General features: G+C 39.0%; 1 protein-coding gene across 1 annotated transcript; it reads right to left on the reverse strand.

The window, feature by feature from the left end:
- Window positions 1-1747: 1747 nt before the first annotated feature.
- LOC306884798 (voltage-dependent calcium channel gamma-6 subunit-like) lies at window positions 1748-6192 on the reverse strand (the record flags this gene model as incomplete). The annotated part of the gene is made up of 4 exons (XM_079440994.1): window positions 1748-1968; window positions 2785-2922; window positions 5648-5722; window positions 5814-6192. The coding sequence occupies 4 exons, from the start codon at window positions 6190-6192 to the stop codon at window positions 1748-1750; spliced, it is 813 nt and encodes a 270-aa protein (XP_079297120.1).
- Window positions 6193-21719: the final 15527 nt, after the last annotated feature.

A 21719-nucleotide genomic window follows, 5' to 3' on the forward strand; every position in this document is an offset into this window, starting at 1 on the left:
ATAATATTAATAACAGAACTACCAGAAAGACAGAAAACATTGCTTAAATGCGAAGAATTAGTCTAGTTTTGCCTAGGGAAGAAACACTAAAAGGCTAATTGTCTGTTGAAAAATCCCAGTGGTGCTGGATGTCACTGCAGACCTGCAAAAGTACTTTCATCAAACATTCTTTTGTTTAATAAAAATGTCACAGGCTAAAAATAAATAAATAAAGCACTCAAAGTTTGACTTTTAAACCAGCACCTTCCGACTTCGGATTGTTGCATAATCTAGCCCAACTCAGTAGGAAAGCTATTTCTGTCATGCACCAGAGGCAGCCAACAATGAAAGTTTCTCATTATTATGATCTGCTTTCCTCTAACACTTTCAATAACTGATTCTAGATCAGCATCAGTGTCAGCGCTCACAATGGGAAGCAGCAGGAGCAGCAGCAGCAGACGTTGGGGCTTTTAATTAATGCTTTTGATTTCAGTTCGTCTCTTGCTGTCATCAGGCGACCACCTCCAGATGAAGAGGGCTGGTCAGAACCGGAGATGAATCAACTGGGCTTTCAAACCCAAAAGCAGATTTTCATTAGAACTGGAAGCACCATCATGTAACTGAAGCTCCTTTGGAAAGACTAAACTGCCCTCTTTCTGAGAATTTGATGGCATATTTCCATCGTTAAAACCAACACGTATCTTTTTCAGAAATATCAATTTCTCAGTAGGGTATGTATACTTTTGCAAATCACCCAGCACATTTAAATTTGTGTTCCTGTGCAAAATCATCACTTTATTCGTTATTTATTTACAATGCTGCAGTTTTCTCCTAAAATAAATTGAGTGATCATGTGGCTTTTCAAATATGCAATTCCATGTGGTTGCTTCACGTCTAAGGCGCCACCGTTAATAAACAGTCAGTGTCGGCCAGGAACAGAATAAATTCACTCATGAATCTCAAGCAGCTTTGTTATGGATTTCAAGTGGTTCTCTTATTTCCCCGCCCGACGACACATCACGAAAGAGAAAAGATTCATATGTTTTTTGGATGTACTTTAGTACCAAGACCAAATCAAAGAAAATGTCTGCATAAACATAAATATAAAAGCATAAATAAGCTTCATTTCTGTTACCTACATCTTCAATAACAGTCAGTGTTTGGAAACCCAGTCATGCCAATAATAACATTTATACCACAACATAACTACAGTATGGCCTCAGTATTTAGTCTTCTGTTTCCAAAATTATAGTCCAAGATATTAAATATGATAAGTTTACCTAAATTATACCTCAATCTTCATAAAAGGTTACATATAACAGTATCCAGAACCTCAACCTTTAAATGTCCCAAGCTGTGTATAAAGTCAACCAAAATATACAGCATCAAGTTTAACTAGGACGTATGTATTATATCGTTTAAAAACATTCAAATAACAAAAGGTACAGTTCAACCAATAATTAAATATTGCACAAGTTTCCCCCCAAAAATGTGCTATTATGTTAAAGTTATGAGCTTAGATGTATTATTATTTTAGGAATTGTATCCTAATGGTACATATACTCTGACAAAATGTCTGGCCCACTTCCAGTTACATTCCAACAGCATCCTGTCTCATGCCAACTTATGCACAGTATAATCACATTGCCAGCCATAGCTTTTTTAAATACCCCAGACTCACCAGGATGTACTACTGTTATTTTCTGTTCCACTTTATCAAGAGATCCAATGCAAAACTGAATGAGAAGTGCACTTCAGCCCCACATCACTAGCTGTCACTGTTTTTCTTAGGAAAGCACTTTTCCCAAGGACTGTATGGAAGAGCAAGGACCAAAAACAAGACCCCGGCGGCAATGACCAGACCCCCGGCACAGCCCACACACGTCACTGACCATGACATTTCATGATGAAGAAGTATGGATTGGTCACTTGCTAAGAAAGACAGCACTGATTGGTGGAAAACTATAAGGCAGAGGAAGATTAAGACACCTATGGAAAGACAGAGAGGGAAAAAAAGAATACCATAAGTTGTATACAAACTTATGGTGCTTGGCTTTTATTAGCAATATGAAATTAAGGGAATTGTCTTTTCTGAATGACCCTGCAGCATTTGTGTTAGAATACATTGTTTGGCTAGTTCTGCTTTTGAAAAAAAAACTCAAAATTTATATTTTTTGTAACTTTGTGAAATATCCTAGCAATTTCTGACTGATTTTTTTACATGTGCATGTGTACGGTGCATGTCATTTAGCATAAATGACTGTGATAGGAGTGAAACAACTCAGACAACCCATAATAATATTAAAATGTATACACTAATGTTCATGGTCAGTATGAGGATTTTTCAGTATTATTAACCTTTTTCAGCAATGATGCATTAAATACATCAAAAGTGACAAACTAAAGATGTTTAGAATGCTAAAAAAAAATCAAATGCTAAACAAATGCTGATCTTTAGAAATGAAATGCATGATGGTTTCCACCAAACATATAAAGCACAACTGTTTTTAACATTGATAATAAGAAACGTCTCTTGAGCAACAAATCATCATATTAGAATGATTTCTGAAGCATCATGTGACACTGATCAATTATTCTGTTATTTCTGATCAAATAAATGCAGTCCTGGTTAGCATAAGAGACTTCTTTCAATAACATTAAAAAATCTTTCCGGCCCCAGACTTTTGAACAGTTTTGCATGAAGATTCCAAAGATTGAACTTAGTCACTTTGGATAAACGCATCATGTAAAATGCATTTGTAATATTTAGTTTAGAGGTGTTAGCCAATAGCATAATAATGTTACCTGACAGTATGAAGCAAACTGCGGCTGGCTTCAAGAAGAACTGAGCACCTTTGCTTACTGCCATGATAATGCAGATAGCTCCCATCACCATCAGGAAAAGACTAATGATAGCAAACATGGCCGACGCTACTGTCAGATCTGATGGGAGAAGAGGAGTCTTAACAAATAGCAGTAATATGATGGCATAAACACATACTGAGCTGAATTAACATTTAGAACATGTTTAGGAGCACTCTGTAAGGCTTGGTTTACATTTACTTCTTTGTTCCAGTGTTCTTAGACTTTATAATGACATGGATGCATATATATTTATTCATTTATGTGACTTCATACTTTTTTTTTTTAACAAACATAACCTTTAGATATGTTTATACAAGTAATGTTCTTACACTTTACAATAATGTTCCATTAGTTAAGAATGTAGAGCAATACATTTGTTACAGTATTTATTCATATTAAATTAATAGTTAATAAAAATACAACTGTTCATTGTTAGTCCATGTTAGATCAGGTTCATTAAATGATATTAACAGATACAACTTTTGATAATGTATTAGTAAATATTGGAATTATCACTTCAGAAATTAAATGCTTTACACATAGTTTTCATTGTTAGTTGATGTTAATTAATGTTAACAAATAGAACCTTACAGTAAAATGTTACCAAAAAGTGGTACAAAACTGGTGCAAAACACCTCAAGAATCGTTCTTTGTAGGAAATGTAATGTTTCATTTCTTCATGTATTGAAAAATATTCCACACCGCAATCATATTGTAAAACTAGTGTCTTATGTTATGGATATATATATATATACACACATACTGTTTTATGCAAAAATTTGGGAACCCCTTTGTAGAATCTGTGTAAATGTGCCGGGGGGTGAAAACTATTTGAATTTGAAGATCAAGGAAAATTTTACTTAATTTGTCTTCCGGGAAACATGCAAGTATCTTCTGTTGCTTCCAAAGGGTAGTACTAAATGGAGGAAAAAAAAAACATATTTCAACAAAATAAGAAAAATTTTGACATTTTCTTCCTGTTCAAAAGTTTTCAACAAGCCCCCCCCCCCAGCTCTTAATGCATTGTGTTTCCTTCTGGAGAGTCAGTGAGCGTTTGAACCTTTTTAATTGTTGTGTTTGAGTCCCTCAATTGTCCTCAGTGTGAAAAGATGGATCTCAAAATCATACAATCACTGGGTTCAAATATGCAAAAGATGCTGGAAAACTGAAGAATCTGCAGGACCTGGAGGATTTTTCTGAATAACAGAGCTCAGTTTAACTGTTCAGAACAAACAATAAGGTCCTCATGAACAACCATCACAAAACAAAAAACAGTTGTAGATCATCCAGGTAACCACACACAGTATTAAGAAGCAAGGCTTCCCAAACTTTTGAAGGGGGTTATTTGAATAATTTCAAGCTATTTTTTTTCTTGTGGACTATTATGTAGTCCAGGACAGTACTAAATAAGAAATGACATGCATTTTGTATGATCTCTCTTATTTTGTTAAAATTATTCATATTTTCACAGAGCAAGGGGTTCCCAAACTTTTGCAAAAACTGCATATATGTATGTATATATATATATATACCTTGTATATATATATATAAGCCATTAATGTCTAAACCGCTGGCCACAAAGACTCGGCTCGGTTCAGAACGGAACGGCTCAGTTTTGCTCGGTTTGCGTTTCCACTGCAGTTTAGTACCGCTTTAGAGTGGGCAGGATTATTCACGTGTCGTTATAGTTGCACCGCCTCTACTGCCGTGACTCCTGAAAAACGTTTTAATTCCGCGTCGCTCTATCATGCTCTCGCTGGATCCACTCCTCAGCTATCAACGAGACAGACAACGAAACAGCCATTTTTGGTTGTTAAAAAAGGTGCGCTCATTCAAAACAGTTGCGTTCGATCCTTCGCAAGATAAACTTATTTGGTTCAAATGGTGTCAAGCGTGTGTGGCGGCAACCAGGTGAGGAGTACAAAGAGCGCAAGGTCTCTAACATCCACCAGCTCCATGATGTTGTCATGGAGGTGTGGAAGAGGACTCCAGTGGCAACCTGTGAAGCTCTGGTGGACTCTATGCCCAAGAGGGTTAAGGCAGTGCTGGAAAATAATGGTGGCCACACAAAATATTAACAATTTGGGGCCAATTTGGACATTTTCACTTAGGGGTGTACTCACTTTTGTGGCCAGCGGTTTAGACATTAATGGCTGTGTGTTGAATTATTTTTAGGGGACAGCAAATTTACACTACAAGCTGTACACTCACTACTTTACATTGTAGCAAAGTGTCATTTCGTCAGTGTTGTCACATGAAAAGATATAAAATATTTACAAAAATGTGAGGGGTGTACTCACTTCTGTGAGATATACTATATATATATATATATATATATATATATATATATATATATATATAATATACATTATGGATAACTCATAATAATTTATTGAATTGTGCTGGTATAAGTTCTATTAGGGAATTATATTGCGCCACAAACACTTTTGAAGACATATAGAGTCAACCACTGAATCCACTTTATAGTTTTATCTAAAGCAAACTTTAAAAACCTTACAGTGGTTTGGCTCTTTTAAAGTATTTCAACTTGTTACTTGCCATGAAACCAAGGAAAGGAAAGGAAACCATGGCATTAAATTTGCAATCAACCAATCATTTCTTCATTTTATTTTATTTCCTTCGTATTATTATTCATGCTATTTGGTGCTGCTCATACACCATCTATACCTTTCATGTTTTGGTGAAAAATGCATATATGGGGTCAGCACTCAGTGACAACACAAAGAAAGACACATTAGTGCTACGGATCTAAAGATAGAGAGGAGGATGTGGGATGACTCACCCTTTTCTGGCGTTTTCTGAAATAGGACAATGTTCTCTCCAGTGGTGTAGAACTTAAAGAAGGTGCAATTGGATTCTATAATGGGATCCAAAAAGGTGATGTTATTCTGACGGATTATTCAAAATTCTCCTACTCCAGTTGAGACATTTTTCACAAAAGCTCTTACCTCCCTGTAAGTGCAAAGGCCCACAGATCTCCTGCTTTGGGTCCATATCTGACACCCAGAATGTCTTGGTACAGCATTTCCATAAGCCATAATGTGCTACCAGACAAGTCTGATTGTTGTAGAAGCTCTTGGATGGTTTAAGCTCCACCCAAAACTCTGTTCCCACCCCGAGCACAGTAAGCATGATGGCGGTTACAGCCATGAACAATGTCAGCTTGATTTTGCCCTCTTGGTTTTCGCTAATTCCATCTCCAGAACTGGAGTGCGCTCTGTGTCGGCGTTTACGTCCACCGCCTCGTGATCCCGTAAACCCTTCCAGCCCACCGGATGTATTAACCGTCCTTACCTCTTCATCCTGCACGATGAACGTGGACCACATGATTGATTTGCAGCTTCAGAGATCCAGACAAATAAAAGAGAGGCTTATTTTGAAAGGGCATTTAAGTCTTCTTTGACGTTTGAGGTCAAAATAATCAGATGGGAGGATAAACAAAAACAGTTAGTGTTGGATAAGTCTGAGTTAGATTGATCCAGCGTGATCAATCTGGGCCAGTCTAATGTGTTTGTAATGTAGGCTTCGTCAGAAGAAGATGCGGTTGAGGATGTTAATAATGGAGGCGTTAAGGCCAGCTGAAGGATGCTGGGAGCTGTAGGACAGGGCAAGGCATTGTCCATTCATACAAAGAGTGCTGACATTAAATGCTAATACAGCTTGAAGATGTGAATGATGGGATGATGAAGTCAGGGGTTGGTCAGGTTGGTTACTCTAAAAAAAATCAAGAACATGATGAAACCGTAAATCAAACTTAAGCACAGATTTATAGAGGAAAATATTTAACATGAGTAGAATTGGGTATCACCATATATGCTACCATGTATGTCTCAAGACGTGTGTCATAATTCAGTTTATTGCAGCATCATAATTGGATCAATTGGGCCAGTAATTTTTGAAATCAATCATTTGCATATAAAATATTTTAATGTTTTTGTTGATGTTGTTTTTCACATTGTATAATGGTGTCTTTAGGGTGTTACATGGATATATATATATATATATATATACAGAGCATATTTTGAGCTTTTTCCTCTCATACAATTGAAGTCAATGGTCATCAAAACTGGTTGCTCAAAATATCTTATTTTGTGTTTCATGAAATTGGCTATAACTAGAACTACAGAATTGTAGTGTGTTTGCAATTATAGCCTGAAATTAATTGATAAATTAATTAACAGTGTCAATAAAGACTTTTACATTGTTACAAAAATATTGGATTTCAAATAATTGCTATTTCTTTGTATCTATATTCTATATAGATCTATATTATGTATATTTAATCTGTATTATTTATATTCTACTTTACATATAGTCTATATTATTCATATTAATCCTGAAAATGAATGAATAAATAAATAAATAAGTGCGTAACTAAAACAAGTATCACAGCTTCCACAAAAATATTAAGCAGCACAAAAAATTTCCAGCATTGATAATAAGAAGAAATTTTGAGCAGCAAATCAATATATTAGAATGATTTCTGAAGGATCGTGTGAGAATGAAGACTGGAGTAATGATGTGGAAAATTCAGCTTTTCCATCACAGGAATACATTACATTTTAAAATATATATAAAAAAAAACACATAAAACAAAATTAAATTAAATTAAAAATATAAAGTAATAATATTTCACAACAGTAGTATGGTTTATTTTTGATCAAGTAAATGTAGCCCTGGTGGGCATAAGAGACTTCTTTCTTTCTGTGCTGTGAGTCACATGTCACAACAAACCACCCACAAAAAATTAAGCCATTAGTCCCTTTTCTGATAATATCCAATAGTTTCAAAAGCTGTTTGGCACAGATTAATCAGAAAACAATGATTTGTTTTCCTTTTAATAGTAACAATGTAACCAAGTAAAACTTGAAATTAGTTTTAGTGCCTTTTATACCATTTTATGCTGCGAAAAAGCTAGTTTGCTGGTATGGCAGAAGCAGAGACTCTACAGTATATAGAACATGCAGCATATTTCTAAAAATATTTCATGCAACTCTTGATTGACTCATTAGCTTCATTGAATTACCTTGCAGAAAATACCAGCCAAGTTATAAACCACAGGATGTTTAAGGAATAACAGGATATGCTAATACTGCCAACAGCACAGAGTATATAGTATATAGAGAAAAAAACATCAAACATGACTTGTTGTTCAGGCATACCATGTTGTACCTAGTATATTAGTAATAAAAAAGCACATAAGCTCCAGACTGACACAAATTAAAGTTTTTTGCAACAAAAACAAATATTATGACTTTTAATTGTACCTTAACAGTGCTGACAAAGCAGGTACTTTTACAGTGAATCACAAGAGCACAAACAAGCAGCTGACCTGTCGAGTGTCGAATACGTGTAGGGGGTTTCTGTGAGATGAACAGAAAGTACGTAAGAGAGGGGTTTATAGAGGGAGGACGTCGATATGGCACAGCGCTAGTATTTAGGGGTGGTGGTGGTGGTGGTGGTGGGGGGGGGGGGGGGGTTGTGTGCTTCTGAAAAAGATCACGCCCATGTCCGGGCATAATGATATCAATGATTTTTTTAGGGACGTTGGCACCGGGTCTGTTTCTGTCTGTCAGTTGTTACTTCATGGCTGCTCTGCTGAGATTTCAATGTGTGTCTCCATGCCAGCATGATATTTGTATCTTCTTGCGTCGCTATGTGTGTGAGTATGCGCATGAGCATTTCTTGATTCTATTTTAGAAAGCCACCTGTTAATGACATTAAAAATCGTGGCACTAAACCCACTCGAGAGCTGAGGTTACAGGATGCATGTGCATGGGTCTTCATGAGGCTCATTCTGGGAAAATGAGGCCTGGAATCCTGAAGCAGTGTCAATGTCAGTATTTCTAGCGTAGCAATTTACTTGTTGATTTAGACTGCCTGCACAGCACAAAGGAGTATATCTTCCACGGTACATACTATAACAAAATTTTTACTCACTACTCAGGCGCAAAGGCTTGCCCCAATCGGCCTATGGGGGGTGCTACAGCGAACAAAAATGCGAAATCGCTCATAGCTCCTAAACCGCTTGTCGTAGACTCAAAACATTTTTTTTGGAATCCTTGGGTCAAGGCGGACAAAAGCCTAAAAAATTAGATTTGCGCTGCGAGGTACGGTTTTTCCGCAAAATTGAGCTATGTCCAAAACCTACTTTTGTGAACTAGTCCTAAGTTCCTAGGTCCCAATCTGAACCAAACTAGTGCAGAAAAATTATCTGGACAGTGAATATCAATAATTATCAAAAAAAAGTTGAAATTTCGACTCACTGTCACAATGGGGCGCCAAAACGTCGAAAGCGGAAGGCCAATTTTACGAAAAAGGCTATAACTCATGAACAAAATGAGATATCTTCACCTCAATCTTTGGTCAAATAAAAAAAAATTGTGCAGCTCTGCTACTTGCTATAAGATGGAAAAAATATAACAATGGCTATAACTATGCAAGCGTTAGTCCAGTTGAGCTGAAAATTGGTATGCATTGTCTTTGTCCAATGTGCCATAATTGTCTATGAGGACATTGGCGTATCTCAAAAAACATGGTCGCCATCGGCCAATGAAATTTGAGCACCTATTAGACAAGGTTAACAGTGGCTGATCGGAACGAAACTCAGTGGGCATGTTTGACCCATGGCCCTAAAGGTCTGTAAGAATTTGGAAAGAAATCGGCCACTAGTTGGCGCTAACAAGATTTTTTGGCTCTGTAATCACGTGGTGTTTCACCCATCCACACAATATGCATATCATTTGATAGGTTTCCACATAATGAGCAACTTTGCCTGAAGAACCATTGCTGTCAATCAAATCGTTCATTAAATGTTCGCAAATATGTGAAAAACCTACTTTTGTGAACTAGTCCTAGGTTTTTTGCTCAATCTCGATCAAACCACTGCAGTAATATTCTCTGGACTCTCTAGATCAATAATTATCAAAAAATGTTGAATTTTGTTCTTTGAATACCTTTAAGGGGGTCATTTGGAAAAGTGGCGTGGTCAAATATACCCAAAATCCTATAAAACCTAAACAAAAACTCAAAACTTTACATAACTTGGTGAAAACATGTATCAGATTACTCTGAACAAGCATGCAAAGTTTCATGGAGACTGAACCATAGGTGGCGCTATAATAGTGAAAAAGGCCTCACAAAAACCAATATTTCTACAGAAAATGACCTCAACATGTAGAACATGTTCATATATTCACACAAACTCTAGATCTTCATATCATATGATAGATCTCCTCATTCTGAGCAACTTTGCCTCTGGGACTAATGCTGTCAATCAAGCATTATGATTGATTGAAATATTCTGAAACAGTGAAAAAGGCCTCTAAAACACAGTATTTATATAGTAAATGACATCAAATTACAATAAAATGTTCATAATATTCACTTATACACTATATCATCATATCATACGATAGATCTTCTCATTCTGATCAACTGCTGTCAATCAAACTGTTCTTTAAGTATTTGAGATTATTTAAAAAACATACTTCTGTGAACTAGCCTCAGTTTTCAACTCAAAATCAATCAAATCAATGCAGAACTATTCCCTAGACTCTCTAGGTCAATAATTATCATAAAAGTTGAACATTTGCACAACTATAAATCGGTCATTTTATAATATGTTCTTTACATAGTGTACCCAAAGGTCTATGAATCCTAAAAGAAAGCCAACAAATTCTCGAAAACGGTGTAAAATGATGCATAACTTCATTCTAAACAAGCATGCAAAATTTGAAGAGAGATTGGGCAAAAAATAACACTATAATAATTATAAAGGTTAAAAACAATGTGTTGTATGAGAAATTGCCATTTATAACCACTAGACGGCAGCGGAAGACCACTAATGGGCTCATTCAACTAACTCAGTGGTTCTCAAACCTGTCCTGGAGTACCCCCAGCCCTGCACATTTTGTATGTCTCCCTCGTCTATCACACCTGATTCAACTCATCAGCTCATTAGTGGAGACTGCAAGACCTGAAGTGGGTTTATCAGATATAGGGAGACATACAAAATGTGCAGTGCTGGGGGTACTTCATGGAGAGGTTTGAGAACCACTGAACTAACTTAAACAGTACTGTTCATAGGTTTGATGGATTCCTGCTTAGATATTATAAAATCACTGTTATAACATTTGAAATCATATTTAGTCAAAGTTTACCATTTTGTTCATACAGACATATCACACGGTTTCCGCGGGGTCTTAAAAAGTCTTAAATTTAGTTGTATCAAATCTTAAATTGTACAAGAAAGTCTTAATTATGATTTCAAGAGGTCTTAAATTTGGAGACTGAAAGTCCAGAATTGCGATATGGCTGAATATGACGATTAAACTTCAAAAGGCTATGATTTCATTAAAAAGTCTGGTGCTGTGCTGCTTTGTGTAATTTACTGTCTTTACCGGGAAAACCCTTATATTTCTGCCGAACGCACACCTGCTGGCAGAGAATGAATCAGTTAACAGGTTAAACTAGTGCATATACGATTTTCACGGCACGATTCAGTCTATTAAAATACAGTTAGAATGAGCACATAATCAGATATGTGTTCATATTTCCTGCTTCCTGCTAATATTTCAACAAAATGTGTGTGCATGTATGTCTGTGTATGTGTGTGTGTGTAAATATGCTAATAGAGTATTAATATACTAGTTAAATCATTTAATGTGTGTGTGTGTGTGTGCATGTATGTCTGTGTATGTGTGTGTGTGTGTGTGTGTGTGTAAATATGCTAATAGAGTATTAATATACTAGTTAAATCATTTAATGTGTGTGTGTGTGTGTGTGTGTGTGTGTGTGTGTGTGTGTGTGTGTGTGTGCGCGTGTTTGTGTGTCTGTAAGCCTATTCTCCATTTTGGATGTGTTTAACTGTCAGCCATACATCCAGGTTGGCCAAGACCACCTTAAGTGCTTGAACCCCAGTAATTGCTGCTTGCAGCTATATTTATTGTTGTTGTTATTTCTGATGATTCAAGATAAATTATATAAATAATAATAATAATAAATTATTATTATTATTTAACTATTTAGACCAGTTTTTTATCTATTGAGGAATTAATTGTTACATGTAAATGGGTTTATAAAACAGGACCTGAACACCTGATAAAACTGTCATGGTGTCCAGCTGGTGTGCCCTCTTTAGCCACTAGAGGGCACTCTTTTCCATTCACGTTCATTCTGTTATGAACTCCATTTCCCAGACTACATTGCTCTGTCCCATTTGAGATGATTGGTCACAGCTGCTTCCATTTGTATCATCTGGGTCCTGCCTATATAATCTGTGTTTGTCTCTATCAATGTCATGCAGGTTTTGAAACTAGGCTCTGAAACAGCACTGGAACTGCCTCCAGTCCACTCCAGAGTATGCTCCAGTCCAGGAGCCCTCAGAGTCCACTCCAGGACCCGCTCAAGTCCTAGAGTTCTCAGAGTCCACTTTAGAGCCTGCTGTTAGCCCGGAGGCCATCTTGACACCACCTATGCCCCTAACCCTGTTGGTCTTAACCAAGTTCCTCGCCCTGCTGGCCTCAACTAAGCTCCTCGCTCTGCCGCCCCCTGCCTGGCCTCTTGCTCTGCCTCTGTCTCCGGGTCCTCTTCCGCTACATGGGCCTGGCCCACCATCCCTCCCCCTGATCAGCCTCCGTTCCACCTCCCTTCTGAAATTTTCTGAATTCTGGTGGAGCGTCTGGTATCCGCTCCGTAGAAGGGGGGTAATGTCATGGTGTCCAGCTGGTGTGCCCTCTTTAGCCACTAGAGGGCACTCTTTTCCATTCATGTTCATTCTGTTATGAACTCCTTTTCCCAGACTACATTGCTCTGTCCCATTTGAGATGATTGATCACAGCTGCTTCCATTTGTATCATTTGGGTCCTGCCTATATAAGCTGTGTTTGTCTCCATCAATGTCATGGAGGTTTCTACTCCTGCCCATGAGTTTGCTCTGGAATCTGTTTCAGCCCTTGAATTTCCTCCAGAGTCTGCTCCAGTCCAGGAGCCCTCAGATACCCCCTTTCCACCAGCTGGAACCAGGTGCTAGTTCAGAGCCAGTGCTATAGCCGGGTCTTTGTTGGTTCGACTGGCGAGCCCTTTAAGAACCGGTTGCTTTTCCACAGGCTAGAGAGCCAGTACAGAGCCAGGTCTTACGTCATAATACATTTCATGTTTCGGTTCACTAGCACGGCACAACAGGCTTGTTGGAGGTGCATCAGCTCCACGCAGACCGATCAATCAGCACACAACACACTAAAGCACTGCGAGAGCGATCCAAAAGCATAAAGAGCAGTCTGCTTTCCAGTCGCTCCCGCAGCACCCTGATGCCTCGCACCAACCGGTCCTCGCAGCGCTGATCCATCCCGAACAAGCCTAAACAAACTATCAACCATGGCGGACGTTGCATTGCTATTGATGTTCATGGCTTTGCGAACCTACATCGGCATCCAAACACGGCGAATCAAACGTGTTCGCGTTTAGCTGCTATTTCAAATATGCCGGTCCAAAGTTTCTGTTGTCGTTTTTTGGTCAAGGTAACCCTGCCCCCAGCCCCTGAAGCAAGCGGTTCTTCCTTCTAGCCCAGCAATGTTTTGGTGCTACTTACGAACTGCTTTTCCTGGTTGCCGGTGCTTTGAGTGTTGAAAAACAAAGAACCGGTTTAAAACTAGGCTCTGGCTCCGAACCAGCACTGGAACTGCCTTGGTGGAAAAGGGGTAACAGTCCACTCCAGAGTCTGCTCCAGTCCAGGAGCCCTCAGAGTCCACTCCAGGACCCGCTCCAGTCCGAGAGTTCTCAGAGTCCACTCCAGGACCCGCTCCAGTCCGAGTGTTCTCAGAGTCCACTTTAGAGCCTGCTGTTAGCCCGGAGGCCATCTTGACACCACCTATGCCCTAACCCTGTTGGTCTTAACCAAGCTCCTCGCCCTGCTGGCGCCACCCAAGCTCCTAGCCTTGCTGGCCTCAACTAAGCTCCTCGCTCTGCCAACCCCTCCCTGGCCTCTTGCTCTGCCTCTGTCTCCGGGTCCTGTCATGGTGTCCAGCTGGTGTGCCCTCTTTAGCCACTAGAGGGCACTCTTTTCCATTCACGTTCATTCTGTTATGAACTCCATTTCCCAGACTACATTGCTCTGTCCCATTTGAGATGATTGGTCACAGCTGCTTCCATTTGTATCATTTGGGTCCTGCCTATATAAGCTGTCTTTGTCTCCATCAATGTCATGGAGGTGTTGTATTGTTACACTGCTTTTGAGTACATTATCTTTGTTGGACTGTTTTTGGACTGTTTACTTGGATTTTGCCGTTTCAATAAAAGCTGCGCTTGGATTTGTAACTTTTATAAGCCTTGGCAATTCATGTGACAAAAACAGTGCAGGTCAAATTTATTTTATTGTGTATCTGTTGAAATTAATTTTATTGTTATAATTAACTTTATAAATCTCTGTCTATCTATGTCTGTCTTTCTGCCTGTCTGTCTATATCTATCTTTGTCTATCTCTCTTTCTCAATTCAATTCAATATTGCTTTATTGGCATGACTGTAAAAAATAAAATATTGCCAAAGCTTGAAATATATGTGGAGAAATATAATAATGAAAATATCAAAATAATAGAATAAAAACATTATAACAATATAAACAGTGTAACAAATAAGAACTTGTGCGAACGTTTCATACCACAGTGTTTAACATATAAACACAAAAAGGCTGAGGGTAACTGTGGTAGATAGTAGGGAAACACACTGAGGTTAGACATAATACACATATTACACACATTATGTACATTTTCTGTCTGTCCATCCATTATCTGTTGATGAATTCATTGTATAAATTGTTAAATTTGAGTTTATAAAATTGAATCTAAAATCGTCAAAACTTATTTTATTAAAGCATCTCCAGATGGAAGTTTGGTATTTATTTTTGAATTATTTAGACATTTTGTTAGTGAATTTTTTGACAATTTGTTGGTGAATTAATTATAGGCTATTGTTAAAACTGTGTAAGATAGTCAGACTGGAAACTTTCGCTAAAATATGTCAATTTTTATGTCTTAAAATCAGATGAAAATAGGGAAATGGTTCTGGTTACCAAGAATGCAAACAGAAACGTCGTAATTCAAACTTTCTTGACAGCTAGTTAAGTAGGGTGGTTAAGGTAGCTATTTACAGATGTTATGTAAATGTCAGTTATGTTGATTAGCTAAATGTAAAGTCCCCTTTTGATGTCATGGTGGAATGTCAAGTGAATTATGACCATGGATGTGCGCAAGGGGCACCTGCTGTACAGTGTCCCACTGGGTTATATATATTTACATTTATTCCTTTATGAGCATGTCACATATCCAAACAGCCACGATTTGGCTTAGGCAGAACGAATACCTCAGTCACCAGTCTTTCTTTCAATACAGTAGCGATAAATGGCAGTCATCTTTTGAAGAAAGAACATCAGGAAAGTTTGTAGCGACGTCAGGGTGAGTAAAAGATGACAGGTGAACTATTGTTCATTTGTGTTGTTGAGATGATTGCAGCTTCAACATGCTTGCAATCCAATCTGTATTCAGTCCATTCAATGGATCTATGATGTACTGACATGGGTGGTGCTCATTTGTATTATGTAGCCTTATCAGACCGACAAGAAAGGAAAGCTAGCGAGAAAGAGACAGACACTGTGCTGCAGTCTTATGTGCTCAGCATGGCGATGGCTCTGATTTGTGCACTCACTAACCTCTATGGAACCCGTTTGCAGTACCAACACTGTCTAGTAGGTGGCGTCACCAGGCAGCGGTGCCTCAACACGTCTCCAGAAATCCAATCAGCCTAATTAAAGAGGGTATAATATAACATCTGGCTATTTTTATAATGGCTGTCAGTGTCAGGGAATTAATCCCCTATAACAGGGGCCGCACACTCAAATTAGTTATGTGCCACAAGCCAGGTGGTTTCTATTGGGGGCAACAAACACAAGTGCTTAACAAGCCTGAAATGTAACTGCATATTAATTACTGTTCAACAGTTTGTGGTCAGTATGATTTTTTTTTAATTTAGTTGTCTGTTTATTTTTGTTAAAGAAATGAATGCAGTTCTTCAGCAAGGAGGCAATCAACTGTGTCAAAATAATATTACAAAAATTTTCTACATTCACATTAGTTCGATATAAATAGTAAAATACATAGCAGTCTGACACCTAGATTATATATTGGTGCATACAATCCTTTTATTTCAGAAGAGAAGGTAGTATAAAGGGACTGGAGTAGCTGTCAATGTCAAAAAAATGAAAAAAAGGGCTGTTGACAATTGCAGGTCAATTACAATGCTCTGTTTATAATGATGTAGTGTTGTCGTATCACGACATTTGATGTAATCAAACTTTTTTGCCTTTCACATTTGTTATTAAATACTGTTCAGCGAGAGTAATTTTGTCTTATCTACTATCTCCTGTGACAGTTGACTGGTTTCGGATTGGCATCTGACAAGAACTGAAAGAAAACAAAGACACTCTTGTTGAATGTTTGATTCAAGATATGTTAAGGAAGATAAGGAAGATGTGTTTTTTAAAAAAAAAATGGTGCGAGGCATGTGTCTACTTGGCTGTACATTCTGATCCAATGGACTCTTTTCACATTTCCAGGGTTATTAAAAGCAGAAGTCATTCATAGTTGGGTAAATTTCCACAGTATATTGGTGGATGGAAACTACAACAAATATGATTTTTGCATTCCTATTTGCTCCAACAGCAAAAGGAAAAATCCACTATAGTCTTTTTAATTACTTTACAAAGGAAGAAAAAATACTTAGAGATTCATTTGGTCAGAAGAGAAAAAAAAAATCATATTTTTTGCCCTTTTGGGGTTCTCAGAAGCAGGTCTCGTCATAGTTTTCTAAACCTCTGTAGGGGTGAACAGAAACAATAAATATAATTTTTGTGTTCCTTTTAGATCCAAAAGAAAGAAAAATGTAAAAAGAAAAAATATATAGTGTTATAACACAATAGTGTTTCTATGACTTTGCAAAAGAGGAAAAAAGAGAGATTGATTATGTTGTAGCCTGTTAGAAACACCCACATCAGCATTAACTAGTTTTCTGTAAATGAATGCAAACTTAAATTAACACATGAAAAAAAAAGAAAACATAAAAAAAAAACTTGAATATATTTACGATCTTAATAGTTGGGGAAATGCCTCATCACAAAACATTTAACTAATAGCCTAATTTATGAAAATAAATAAAAAAGGAAAATATATTTTCAAAAAAATTATTGTAATTTATTTTGACATCCAGTGTGAATTCAAAGGGAAATGTGTTCTTCACTTTTCACTCGCTTCATAAACTCAGCATTGATCAGCCATTGTGGATAGTGGGCAAAAAGGTTCATTTCCCACCCTGCCCATAATGCCTCACTGCCTCAGCGTGTGCCATAGAAGTGTGTGCGTTTGAGCATTAAGCTTTGTCCTGACGCACAGGAGAGAAAGAGATAAAGAGATGGCGCTACTCCCAATGGCGCTTCACACAATGAAAAACTCTGTTGTCTGTATTGCTGCCCAGTCATTCTCATTCATGTCAAGCCTCGCCATACTCTTCTCCTAAACAACGCAACAGTAACCTACACATAGTGTATATATAGCGATTGATTAACAGTAGGAGCCAAGAGTCAAGCGGAGAGTCTCTGCAGCGCTTACCAAACAGAGGTGAGTGACTTACGGAGTAATCAGTGCAGAAGCTGTTAATTAAGGATCAATTACATTTGTAAGTGGATGATTACACAACACCAGCAGCAGAAGCCATTCACCTGATCCTGAACCTACAATAGGCAGCCGTTCACCCAGAAATCGGGAGAAACAATACCAAATATTATGCAACCTTAAAGATATAAGTTCTTTATTGACAGTTATGGTTCGATGAAGGAGCTTCAACATCCACAAAAGGTTCTTTAGTAATTAAAATTAGGCTACTAAATTCTTCACACTATGAAAAATGTGGTTCTTTTAAAAACTCTTCCCCGAAAGGTTCTTTAGAGAACCAAAAATGGTTCTTTTCGGAAGAGTATAGGGAACAGTAAGATTGAATCACTCTCACCAATAATCTCACAACTTTGTACTGACTTTTGTTGTATAATATATAACATATGTAATTCTTTTTAATATAATAAGCCATTTTGTTGTGGAAAATAACGGTTGAAAGTGAAACCTGCTGAAGTCTGTCATTGATGTAACTCAAAGAACAAAAGAAAAGCGAAATCACTCGACTGTTCTAGTCGTTGATTAACTTTTGTAGCTGAATAAAGATTAATCTGTATAGTTTATGCATATACAATTTATAGTTTATGTGAAGATTGTTTTAAAATCACTTAATATTTCAGAGCTATTAAATGCTAAAAATAATGGCTTTCAATTATACTGTAATGTTGAATGGCTATCATTAATAGGTGAAATTGAGGGGAAATGCATTTAATAGAGACACCAGTAGCAGTATTGGTATTAATGCTTCATTAATAATAGGCTACTTTGATTTACATCAATGACAGACTTTAAAATATAATATCTTTATGTTGTTTCTACATTAATTTGGAGGTTCAATGTGAAATTATGACAGTATAATTAATCATTATTAATTACAGAGTAATACTTTTTTAAATCGATTGACAGACAGCACTAATGTTAGCCTTTTATAGATTTTAAATTTCAATTTAATTTCAAAATTTATAGGTCTAATTTTATATGTTTTATAGGTCAGAAAGAGATCAGGATGGCCCCCACCCCCTTGGCCCACTTCAAATTTTCAGTTCGATATCTGGCCCGGCGGCCCCCAAATGAGGCTAAACGAATAGCCCTGCTAATCTGTTAACATAGGGTGTGGAAAAAAAATAAGCTCCACATACGTTCTGCAAACTGAGTATGTGTGAAACAGGCGTAACACGATTGTCAGTCTGTGTCTCGTGTTTCCCCTCCTCTCGTGTCCATATTTGGCCTTCCTGTTCCTGTCCTGTTCCCTGTTCATTAGTTCATTTGTCTCCAGCCCTGTTAATTGCCCCGCACCTGTTTCTGTTCTTCCCTGTTGATTTCCTAGTGTTTATAAGCCCTGTGTTTCCCTGCCCCTGTGTCCAGTATTGAACGTCATTTATGTCTCTCCCCAAGCTCCTCGTCTATCTGTTGGCTCCAAAATAAAGGAATATTTGGAATCTCCTGTTCTCCTCGTCCCGTGTTTCCTGAGAGGGTTCTGACAGAATACCGGACCCACAACAGTGAGCGGCGTCCAACATTTTTTGTTTTTGAAAGTGTTTTATTTTGTTCCTGTTTTTTCCTCCGCGATATGGACGCCGCCTCCCGCTTCACCGCCCTGATCCGCGAAGGTCAGCCTTTTTTCGAGTATGCAGAGGGATTCTATAAGATCGCCGCGGCGACGGCGTGGGATGACACTACTCTGAACAAGCTGTTCTGGCTCGGGGGAAAATTACCACCGTCCCGTGGACCTCCCAGACACTACCGGCCTGAGCTGGAGAGAGGGGATTCACCTGTGTCTGGGAAGCGTCCGGGCCCGAGCCAGCCCACCGCCGTTCGCGGCTTCCCCGAGCCCTCTGCAACTCGCGCTTCCAGAGCGCCCCCGAGAATCCGCGCTTCAAGAGCGCCCCCGCGAATCCGTGCTTCAAGAGCGCCCTCCTGTGCCTGCTCCTCGCAGGTGCACTCCAGCGTCTCCGCTGGTCCCGTTCAGCTCTCCTGCGTCTCCGCTGGTCCCGTCCAGCTCTCCTGCGTCTCCGCTGGGGCCGTCCAGCTCTCCTGCGTCTCCGCTGGTCCCGTCCAGCTCTCCTGCGTCTCCGCTGGGGCCGTCCAGCTCTCCTGCGTCTCCGCTGGTCCCGTCCAGCTCTCCTGCGTCTCCGCTGGGGCCGTCCAGCTCTCCTGCGTCTCCGCTGGGGCCGTCCAGCTCTCCTGCGTCTCCGCTGGGGCCGTCCAGCTCTCCTGCGTCTCCGCTGGTGCTGTCCAGCTCTCCTGCGTCTCCGCTGGTCCCATCCAGCTCAGCTCCTCAAGAGCGCCCCCAAGTGTCTGCGCTTCCAGAGCGCCCCCAAGTGTCTGCGCTTCCAGAGCGCCCCCCCGTGCCGGCTCCCCGCATGTGCCCTCCTGCGTCTCCGCTGGTTTCGTCCAGCTCCGCGCTGCAAGAGCGCCCGACAGAGGCCGCGCTGCAAGAGCACCCCACAAGGCCCGCTCCTCAGAGCCTCCCAGGGGGGAGCTTCCCCAAGAAAATTTTTGGGGGGGTAAGAGGGTCACAGCCTGTGTGGCCGGGCCAAGGCCACAGAACCCCTTGGGCGGTCCGAAAAAATAGGGCCGTGGCCTCCCGAGTCCCCTGACCCACCATGGCCTCCCGAGTCCCCTGACCCCGCCATGGCCTCCCGAGTCCCCGGACCCGCCATTGCCTCCCGAGTCTCCGGACCCGCCATGGCCTCCCGAGTCCCCGGACCCGCCATGGCCTCCCGAGTCCCCTGACCCGCCATGGCCTCCCGAGTCTCCTGTCTCGCCATGGCCTCCCGAGTCACCGGATCTGCCATGGCCCCCCGAGTCTCCAGTCCCGCCAGGGCTCCCGGAACGTGCGCTGCCCTGGAGGCCTATGAGGATGTATGAGGATCTAAGAATCTTCAAATCTTGAAGAAACAAACTTATCTACATCTTGGATGGCCCAAGGGTGAGTAAATTAAGCTAATTTTAATTTTTGGGTGAACTGTTGTTTTAAATATGTCTGGCACTAATCTATAGCTTGTGGTCAAGTTGGACTGTGGATGTAAAAAAAATTATATACTGTATATTTTATTTCATTTAGTATACTTTTAAATAAAGGATTCACACTCGCTATATCTTCTTAATAAATTGCAGTTTCTTTTTATTTTGCAATAAAGCAATCCACAATCAGACATTTTGGCAACAAGCCTTCTTTATTGAATCATGTTGTTTAATGTAAAATACTATTTTGTTTGTTTGCAAATTTAAATATAATGTGTGTCATTTCTTTCTCCTCTCTTGCAGTGCTTTGTGAAGCTGCACTCACAGATATCTAGCAAACCGATTAATTTTCCAGATGTGAAGTGCTTGTCTATGCTTTGGGCTCAGTTCAGCAAAGCATTTGGCTTCCAAGACAAGCTCTCATTGCCCGTGATTGTATTTTCATACCATTAATGCAGGTATCTTGTCATATCTTGAATGAAAAATTGTTTAATGCTGTAAAGATTTGAGTCAATTAATCACAATTAATTCAAAGTCAGACATCACACTGTAAAAAAATTCACTGTTAAATTACAATAAACTACTGGCAGCTAGATTCACCAGTATAATGCTGTAATTTTACAGTGTACCTACTGTAATCTGCGATAACAGTTTATTACTGTAAAGAAATTACAGTACCGTGCCATAGAAAATAAGCTTTACAGTATAATACTGTCATTAAACTGTTATTTTAGTATTCCAACTGTAATTTCATAAGCTCTTTATTACTTAAAATGTATTAAAGTACTGTAGAATGTGAACTTAACATTGTAACACTGCTAAGCTAATTATTTAAAATTTACATTCTAAAATTAAATACAACTTAAAATTACTTGAATTCAAAATGCTCAGACAAGAGATGGCTTTAAAACATTAGGCTTTTATTAAAGCATTATTAATTACACTGTTTCCACTTCACCAGTGAGACTGGACTGAACACATGCTATGACTTCTGGTTGCAGAATATGTGACTTCACCTTACTAAATACTGTCCCACTCAAAGTTTATACAGTTTTTATAAAATCTTGCCCTGTCTTCTTTGACACCGCCGTCAATTGTCTGACCTCTGTTTCCCTCTCATGGTTCACACCAATGAAATGCCTAAAATGTAATAATAATAGAGAAATATGGGA

Source organism: Barbus barbus (genome assembly GCF_936440315.1).
Source record: "Barbus barbus genome assembly, chromosome: 19".
NCBI classification, from domain to species: domain Eukaryota; kingdom Metazoa; phylum Chordata; class Actinopteri; order Cypriniformes; family Cyprinidae; genus Barbus; species Barbus barbus.